The sequence below is a fragment of the Leptopilina heterotoma genome, unplaced genomic scaffold, assembly GCF_015476425.1.
Source record: "Leptopilina heterotoma isolate Lh14 unplaced genomic scaffold, ASM1547642v1 Lhet_615, whole genome shotgun sequence".
Classification (NCBI taxonomy): domain Eukaryota; kingdom Metazoa; phylum Arthropoda; class Insecta; order Hymenoptera; family Figitidae; genus Leptopilina; species Leptopilina heterotoma.
Window position 1 is genome coordinate 462,252 of NW_025111144.1, and position 10,728 is coordinate 472,979.

At 29.8% G+C, this 10,728-nt stretch overlaps 1 protein-coding gene across 1 annotated transcript; it reads right to left on the minus strand.

The window, feature by feature from the left end:
- Positions 1 to 9,588: 9,588 nt before the first annotated feature.
- LOC122509720 lies at positions 9,589 to 10,728 on the minus strand. Its single transcript, XM_043623950.1, has 2 exons — positions 10,275 to 10,728; positions 9,589 to 10,133 (listed from the first exon to the last, which is right to left on the minus strand). Exons 1-2 carry the CDS (start codon positions 10,726 to 10,728, stop codon positions 9,589 to 9,591), a joined length of 999 nt encoding a protein of 332 aa, XP_043479885.1.

Below are 10,728 nucleotides of genomic sequence, written 5' to 3' on the forward strand. Positions count from 1 at the left end.
GAATAAATACTGTATTATAAATTTAGGATCCCCCCTTTAAGTACGTTATTAGTTCAACGTCTCCGATTAGACGGTATTTTAATTGAAAGAAGTAAGAAAATAGTAAGGTAGAACTTCAATAAAACACTGAGTAATATGAGTAATACAATATTGCAAGAGTCTATTTATTCAGTATATTTAAAAAGATTTATGTTAATTCTATTACATTTAATATTATATTATTATTACTACAATGTGTACCCTTTCAATTTATGATAATTATACCTTTAAAAAATACCTTTTATAAAATTACATTAGATAAAACAAATTCCAATATTTAGAATTATGACAATAGAAAAATTGTAACATATAAATATACTTCCGTTTTAAACAATAATTGATATTTAGGTAAATTAACAAAAAGTGTATGTGTGTGTAAATGTGTAAGGGTAATTACAGAATAATTATTAATTAACTCACCAATGGTAACTTATTAAAATTTATATTCCTCTTTTTGCTAGAGACAGAAAAGTCTCTTATTACTTGACTTCTAGTTACACCTGTAATAGTATTCACGTATTCACTTTTACATCCTTTTTTTATGTATCTTTTATGCTCTTCTTTCAATGGTCTTTGAATAAATTCTTTTTACTTTGAAAATAAAAAAAATCAAAATTAATTTTAATATTTAAAATTTGGGGGCACCAAATTTTAAATTTGTAATCAATTCTAATTAGCGTCGACAATCGGTCACACCCTGGAAAATCGACTTAAATCTGTAAAGTGGGAGAATCCGTTGCACACGGCCCACCAAACCTTGCTGTTTCCAAGCAAGCTTTTAGCAAACTTGCAAATTCCTCAAGAATGGCATGATATAGTTTGATACTTTATATCCTGTTTCGCCAATATGCATTTAATTTAGATATTCTCCACAATATTATTTAAAAAAACTCCTTTCTTTAGAGAAATATCTTTTTAATTTAAGGGAGTCGATAAATTCCCAAGGGTTGTACACGATTTCCATACTTGATAACATTTATTTTGTATTTCCTAATCATCCAATATTTAGGTAGAAACCATTGAAAAAATATTTAATTTCGAATTTTCTCAAATTCAGATATAATAAATAAAAAAAATTCGATAATATAAGTAATCAATTGACGAGAAGATTATATAAAGAATTCTTTTAACCCTATTTTATGTGTATGTGTTACTTAATTTAAATTAACAAGTTTACCCATTTTTTTAGATTCTATATAATCTTAATAAAATTAAAATAAAGAAATAATAAAAAAATTAAAATAGTTGCGTTGTGAACGTAACAGCAAAACAACAATTACCAAATATAACAATTCATAGCAAAACAATTTCGCAAAAATCACCAATTAGCAGAAGCATCTATCAATTCTTTAGACTGTTAATGCGAAGAAAGCAAGTTTTCAAAAATAACAGTTAAAAAATTAATATTTTGTAAAAATGGAAATTTGCAAAAATGACAATTTACAAACTAACAATTAGCGAAAATAACAATTCTGTGACTTCCAATTCGCTATAAATCAAACTCTTTAAATTTAAACTTGAAATTCCAAATAGAACTGAATGTATCCCGATTCAAATTAAACTTAGCTTGATGATTTTTAATTTGACATGTCAAGTAGAATGTAGTATTCGAGAATCTTAATTGAACCAAGTAGATACTTAAACTTAATTTTTGTGTTTGGAATTGCAAGCTGATACTTTTAGTATGTGCGAACTTGGAAATGCAAGTAGAAATTATAAGATTAGAAATCCATGTTAAAACAAGTCGAAACAAAAATTGAAGAGGACAATCCAGAATAAATCCATTTTAATTTTATATTCGATATTCGTTTCAGTTACATTAATCGGATTTCGAAGTTTAAACCAGAAGACACCAGTAGATCCATGTTCAATTTCTACTAGTCTCAACTGGTTTTTTAATATAGGGAATTAAAATAAATTTCATGTCGTGAAATATTTAAAATTATATGAGTAAAGTGCAGTATTTTACTTTTATTTTAATCTCTTATCATATATTTTTTAAAAATGTAATATAACAAATCATTTTAAATTTCGCGGTCAGTGGTACCAAACAAAATTTCAATAAAAAAATTTTGTTTCGACGTGTCATGTTCTTCAAACCAAACGACGATATGTCATGTTTTTCAAATAAAATCCGAGGTATCATGATTTTACACCCAGCAAGCGAAGTGTCACACCAAGGAATTTTACTCAAGAAGAAGGGATGAATGTCCAAGTGTATATACGAACCAATTTTTACACTTTTTCTTAACGTTTATATACAAAGAAAATCAAAACATATGCTCTCCGACATAGCGGTCACGTATTATAAACTCCATATAAAATACTTCTCATCTTATATTATATTTTTATACCAACCTTATAAATTATACTTGCTAAGAACCTTCCTTAAAGAAATCTCTGTATTCCCTTTTATAACCACAAACACCTTCCTATTATAAATTCACACTGTGCAACACCATACACATATTTTTATTAAAAGTTTCACCATAACAAAATACCAAAAAAATGAAAACTTTATTGTAAAATGCGAAGTCTAGATTAAGATATTATCGAGGACGATAACATTCCTAAGTGGGGAACGCTGTTGCGTTTGCAGTAATTTTTTATTTTTTCTTGTTTTAAATTCTAATGTAACATATTTTGTCACATGCATCGTATACAAACAAGCATGCACTTGTTGACGACAGAAGTGTTAAGCATTCGACACCCTAAGCGATATGAACGTATCATATCGACAGAGAATAAGAGAAACGCGAAAGAATGTTTAATAACTCCTGTTGACCTCGAGGTATTAGTCATCTTATGTGTATATTCCAGGGACCGTCACGGAATTAAAACAAAATTAAAAAATACTTTTGTTTTGATTCGGATATGGGTATCAGAATCAAAATTCCACTCTATTTAGTTCTGATTCCAATATAAAAATCAAAATTCAACTCTATTTCGTTTTGGTTCTAAAATCAAAATCAAAATTCAACTCTATTTCGTTTTGGTTCCAATATCAAAATCAAAATTCAACTCTATTTCGTTTTGGTTTCAATATCAAAATCAAAATTCCATTCTATTTCGTTTTGGTTCCAATATCAAAATCAAAATTCCATTCTATTGAGTTTTGATTCCAATATCAAAATTCTTTTTTGTTTTAATTTTGATAAAATACTACTGCGCATGTATAAGTCTCATTGAACCTAAATTTTGTTGCAAATGTCAAATATATCAGAAGATAATATCGTTTTTACATACGAAATCTGAAATAGAATTCGAATCGACTTCTGTTTCTATAAGAAAACCAAATTGCAGTAGGGTAATGTCACCTTGAGTGGACCGCCTAAGCTTTTTTTCTTAAAAATTCTTCATGACAGCAAATTAATTGGAGGTTTCTATTTCAAGCTTTAGTTTAGATCCCAAGATAAGTGTTTATACCATAATAGCATTGATTTTTTTTTATTTGGAAAAAAAAATTAACTTTTAAAAAATTGCTCATTTTTAAGGAATGAAAAAAGTGTAACCTTGAGTGGACCACTCTTAAAAAATTGTAAAAGTTATTCTAAATTCTTTAATGTATTTAATATTTCTGATATATTGAAACAAAATTCATGCTTATGCAGCTTCAGACCATACTTGTGTCGCAATGTTTACAAGTGAAACCATTTTCAATAATTTTGGCACATATCACATCAAAATCACAAAAAAATTAATAAAGAACATAAAACAGTTTCAAACCCATTTATTGTCAATTTATTTCCATAAAAATGGTAAACTGACATTAAAAATATAAAAAACAGGCAGTCCAATCATGGTTATAAACAGTGGTCCACTCATGGTGACATGCAACTTTTTATGGCAGACACCAAAATTTTTTTTTGAGTCAAAATTATCACTTAATTAAACTAAGACAATCAATTCCAATGTCCAAAGTAGTAGGAAAAAAAATAAGTTACCTTTTAAAACTTAAAATTTTGCACTACTTTTACGCTTCCGAATCACTTTACTCATTGTAAGAGCGACTTCTTTCTTGGTTTGTGTTCTTAAAAATGCGTTACATCAAACAATAACGCGTATGATTATCGCGGAACATAAATTCTTACTGTTTCTAGGTGCGGTGCTGCTATTCGTTTTATTTATTTCACGTTTCCGCTGTCAGATAACTTAAAAACTCAGGTGGTCCACTCAATGTGACATTACCCTATTATAATATCAGAATCAAAATAGGAAGTAAATTTTGTTTCGTTACATTATCGGAATGAAAATAGGAAGTGAATTTTGTTTCGTTACAGTATCGGAATCAAAATAGAAAGTTAATTTTGTTTCGTTACAGTATCGGAATCAAAATAGAAAGTAAATTTTGTTTCGTTACAGTATCGGAATCAAAATAGAAAGTAAATTTTGTTTCGTTACCGAATCAAAATCAAAATACATAAATAATTTCGTTTTGTTTTAGAATATCGTAACGAAATCAAAAATTTGATTTCCGTGACGGTCCCTGGTATATTCCATTAATTCCACTATATGAGATTTTAATATTAAATCAAATCTAATTGAAATCGTTTAAACAATTAGATATTCTTAGGACAAGTTTTACAACCAATTATATTAATATTACTATATAATTTCATGTGTGAACATTATTATAGATAAATTCTCTTATAAAGAAAAGTTATATTTAACAACATTATGATAATGTTTATGCATGAATCAATTGTTTTAATCACACACGGGTATACGTATGAATTATTAATAACAAAATTCAACTTATGTAATATCTTAATAATTCTTCGAATTTGTATTATATAAGAACGACTCTAAAGAGGATATCCAACGCATAGTGACCTTACTCGGGGCAAAGTTCAGTAACCTAGGGTCTGTTCGGTTAAATTTGTTTGGTTAACTAAAATAGCTCGGCTCCAGATTAGTCTGGAAAACGACATACATTTTTCTAAACATCAATATTGGCTACTCACTACTTTGCGCCTTTTTTCCGCAAGTGGGGACTATTGCATAAAAGCTGGAAAGCCCTCTTCCGAATTGTCATTTTCTTCCGTTCTCTTGTCCAAGTAACCAAAGATTTGTCCCATCAGGCAGATGCCCTTTTAATATATATATTTTTTGTAACTATACCAAAGACATAGTCTGTTAAATTATTCGTGCTGTCGAGTTCCGTATTTAGCAGAAATCTTTATATATCAAGATACAAAAACAATCAGGGTCTTGATGTAAAGCTTTTAGGTTCGAATACGGTTTTCGATTATTATGGATCGTTTTAATCCCGTTTCTAACTCAATTTAAAACGTTTTGCCTTTTAAATAAAACATTTAAAAGTAATATTAAGTATTTGTGCGAATACACGCCGATACAACAACTGTAAGTATTGGGTAAAATTAACCATTGTATATCTACCTTTATAGTTAACCTATTCTGATAGTAAAAATTCTATAATTCTAAATCTATATTTTTCTTCTATCTTTAATTGAGAATAACGTCATAACAGCTCCCATAGAGCTGAGACAATAATAAACTTACAAATAAATAATTTTCGCAAGACTTACCATCTTGCGAGAAAATTGCTAGCGACTTCCGAAAGTACATCGCTCGTTCTTATACCACGGTTGCTATTATTTTTAATAGAAACGTAACAGTTAGCATAATGACGTATAACTTTTGTTTTACCTCGAAGTTTGCAATAATATTTTAGAAGAGTATTCTTGACACTATAAGAAATCCGAAAATAAAAACAAACAAAAATTGATTTTTTTGTCATTTTGAACTGGAATGTCCTCTTAAAGTTTTTGTTCATAAGTTTCGAAATTTAAAAAAAATCATTGGATTTGCTTGAAAATCGTTACTCGGGAGTGTTTAAGGTCGCAAATTACGAATATGGAATCAGTATTTTAAATTTAAAATTGCGGATCCAATATGGCGGACATTTTTTTTAGAATCATTAGATTTAATTGAAAATCATTACGGGGGGTTTTTGGGGTCGCTGATAACGAATATGACATCATTTATTCAAAATAAAAATAACGGTGTTACGGCCGAACTCCGTAACTTTTTATGTTGTTAATATATTTTTTAATTATACTCAAACTAAAATTACGTACATCACTAATTCAAACAACACAAGATTTTGTTAACACACCTTAAACATTTACATAAAAGCAACCCTTTGTAATTTCACAAAAGGGACATTCTTCTTTTTGAATTTTTAATCTAAGATATGTTAATCAGATAAAAATCTAGTTCTATTTAATTAATAGATTTAATGAAATTTAACATTCCTTTGAATTTCACAATTTCGAGGTAAAAAACCTAAGAATATAACAGGGTATTTCTTAATAAATTCCTTTCTTGGACAAACAGTTTGTTGACCTTTGGAGAAATATCTAGAAAATATAAAAGAATAAATTGCCCAATATAAGGAGTGGTGCATCCAAGTCACTGAACTCGGATCACGCCACTGCCTAAATCTGCAAGCTTGCAGAATTGGCTTGGCAACAGTCAAGTGCAATGAACTTAACATACGATTTCCCCACTAAATCGTCTTTCGATAAAATTGATTGACACTGGGAAATCTGGGCAGTTTAGTCCAGGTCGTAGTCACCTGTAGTTGTAGCCGGCAGTTTTGGCCAGGCAATTCTAAGTCCGGCAATTGGCCGTGTTCAATTAAATTTTGTAATCCCTGAGCAAGGGATTTCCTTAGAAGTTAACGGGTTTAATAAAAAGTTTGATCAGAAAAGTGAATTTGAATTGAGAATAAAAATATAAAGAAATAAAAAGTTAAGAAAGGTTGAATTTAAAAGTTATATTGAGAATAATAAAAGTGACAAGTGAAAAAGTAAAATAATTAAAAGAAAATATTGAAAATAAAGTGAGTAAAAATAATTATAAAGAATTTGTGAAGGAAAATAAAATAATTAAAGAATTGAAAAAGAATATTGAATATAAAGTGAATTGAAAAATAAATATAAAGAAAGTCTTGTATCAGCAAGAATAAAATAAAAAGTAATTTTATTAAAAGAATATTAATTTAAATATATTTTTAAAGACAGCCTTTTTTACGGGGATTAGGTCTTTATTTTGTGCAATAAAAGGAATATTAAGGTTCAAGACGAAATATCAATCTAGTGAACCTAGATTGGGTATTTCTTTAGTTTTTCGGAGATACAACGCTAAATTTACGAAGTCAGAACGTGCCATTGGATTAATATTTCAAGGAGATCGAATTACTGAGTAGTGAGTATAAAAGACTTACACCACATAACACACACTACAAGTTCATTCACACATATATAAAGTACTTTCTTTACACACATAAAAATTAGATTACTTGTATTAAGGACTTTTTGGGTAAAATATATAATTCATGGTTTACATCTTAATTTTGCATTTTAATTTAAACATCCTAATTAATTTTCCTATCTTCTCATTTTTCTTAAGAGTAGGGTTCTCAACCTCTTAGTTGAATCAATAACTAAGTAGAGGGGGAATCCACTACCTTTATAATTTCTTTGTCCGAAGGACACGTGAGTTAAAGTTTTAAAAATTAATCTTTTAAAATTAAATTTCTAAATCCTACTTTAACAAGCGGATGCATTATAGTGAACGAAAAAAAAATTAAACGAAAAAAAATTAAAATAAAAAAATTTTCTATCCGCCATATTGCATCCGCCATTTTCAATTATGAAAATTTGATATCTAATTTGTGATCAGCAACACCACATACATTTTTGTTTATCTTTTTTAAAAAATGCAAATGAGAAAACATTTAAATCATTCAATTGCTTATCCGCATACAAAAACATCTTTGTCATGGCGAAGAATAAGGATGTATAACTTTTGTTTTACTTCAAATTTGGCAATAATATTTTAGAAGAGTATTCTTAACACTATGAGAAATTCGAAAATAAAAACAAAAAAATCGATTTTTTTGACATTTTGAACTGGAATGACCCCTTAAAAGAATAAATTTTTTAAATTGCTAATAAAATAATAAGTTGATAACAATAAACGTAATTGATATCATTTGATTATAAGTTAAAAATTAACAATTTTACTTACATCAGCTGCTTTTAACACTTTTAAGTATTTCGTGATACACTTTGATTACCACTTTTTAAATGAAGCCCTCTTTGAAACAAGACCCCTTTTATTCGCAAAAAATTAAGATACAAAACATACAAAACATAAGATAATGATACGATATCACATAACAAAGAAGACAGATATATTATATATGGGGCATTTCACGCCAAATCAAAAATCATTTTGCTTTTACATCTCAAATTTAAAAAAAAAATTTTTTTCTTCTTAGTTTGAAATGAGCTACCTTGATTTTTAAAAAAAAATTCATAAAGCGGTTCAGGAGATACAGATTTTTGAAAAATGACGTTTTTTACGTAATTTTTTTTTAATGCTTATAACTCGGTCAAAAATTGATCAAATTGGACGTTCTTATAATGAAAAGTTTTGTTTTCACGCGTAATTTTTAATAAAAGTATTTTAAAAAAAATTTAATAATTTACGATAAGATTTTTAAATTTTTAAAATAAAATTTCATTTTTAACAATGTATGTATCAATCAATTATTTTCAAAAAATTTTGTAAGAAACTAGCAATAAATTGGCAATTTTTAAGCCTTTTCCGATCGTGGGCAAAGGATGAGATCTATTTATTTAAAAAACTTTAATTTTTATATACGCAGTAGTGGCCAAATGACTAACTTGCCATTTGACAAAATCACACAAATTTTTCGCAGCAAATGTGTTTTCAGACTAAGTCTCTCCAAACTTAACCTTATTTCTGTGTAAAATTGTGATTTGGTCAAATGACAAGTTAGGCCTACCGTTTTCACTGTGTACATAAAACTTAAAATTTTTTAAATAAAATGATTCCATCGTTTGCCCACAATCGAACAAGGCTTAAAAATTGTCAATTTAGTATTAGTTTCTTACAAATTTTTTTTTTAAATTGATCAATACATACATTCTTAAAAATGAAATTTTATTTTAAAAATATTTTTATTAAAAACCACACATGAAAACAAAACTTTTTATTATAAAAACGTCCAATTTGATCAATTTTTGACCGAGTTAAAAACATTTAAAAAAATATACGTAAAAAACGTCATTTTTCAAAAATCTGTATCTCCTGAATCGCTTTATGAAAATTTAAAAAAAAAATCAAGGTAGCTCATTTCAAAGAAAACTAAAAGAAAAAAAATGTTCAAAAATAATTTCAGATGCAAAAGCAAAATAATTTCCGATTTAGCCTGGAATGCCCTACATATATAATTAAGGTGCAGATCGAAGAACTGCTTACAACATATGAAGTGTCAATGTGTTATAATTGGTTCTTTAATCTGCACTCATAATAATTCTGATATTAAAAATAGTAAGACAAATTTAAATTACATAATACAATATTTTTTATTAAATATTCGTATTTTATTATACATTATTATTATTATTAAGAAGAGGGTGTGGACTTAAGACCTTGCAGGTCAACGTCACTAACGCTTGTGTAATCCCTTTACGTTCCCCATAACCACCCCTATATCCGAAGTCCTTTCCACAACAGGAGGACTTCGGCCAGGTTTCTGGTAGCAATAACGGTCTCGCCCAGAAAGAAGTAGCCCGTAATGTGTTCCCTCTCCTTCACAAGTGCAGGGCAGTGACACAAGATGTGTATCGGGGTTTCATATTCCTCTCCACACCTACGGCACTTCGGGTCGTCTAGGATCCCCATTTTGTGCCTATGATAGCGCAGATCACCATGGCCAGTTAATAGCCCTGTTATGATGTTTGCCTCTTTTCTATTTAATTTTCGGAATTCCGCTTTCCTCATAGGGTTAATACTACTTCCCATGAGTACCTTGGCTTGCCTACAGCCCTTAGTTACCTGCCATTCCCTTTGGTGTTCCGCAGCTATCCACTGTTTAATTTCCAGTGTCAGGCATTTGTTGGAAACACCAATGGGAGGTTCAGGTCCAATAAGTTGTTTTCTAGCCCCTTCCTTGGCTAGCTCCTCCGCCCTATCGTTTTCCGCGAATCCACTGTGACCAGGGATCCACAGGAGGGTAACGCGGTTCGTTTCAGCTAGTTTGTTAAGTGCTTTATGACAATCACCGACCAGCCGTGATGTTTATACGTATCGTTTCAAGGAGAAAATGGCCGCCTTGCTATCTGAAAGGATAAAAATATCTTTGTTGTGACAATTTTTCAAGGCTTCAACAGCACCATAAAATATTGCCACAATTTCGGCTTGTAACACAGTAACAGTAGTCCCCAACTTAAAGGAGTGTCCCACTTGGGAGGTTACATGATAGATTCCTGCACCAACTCCATTCCCGCCTTTTGATCCATCTGTGTACCAGACTTCACAGTCAACTGGAATACTTGTCAGTCCATTTATCCAATCTTCTCTACTAGGTATATTAATCCTATACTTTTTGTCGAAGAGGTACAAAGGGACAGTTCTGTCCCTAATCATACTTAGAAGGGAGATTCTCGCCAATTTCTTTGGTAGACGCCATCTGCCCACCTCCCTGCGGCCCACAGGACCACTCAACCGCAGGGCAGCCTCAACCGCCGCTGCTTTAATTGTAAGGTGTAAGGGTTCTAGCCCCAAGAGGGCACCAAAGGCAGCAGTAGGAGTTGTACGCACCGCCCCCGTTATGCCTCTAAGTACCAT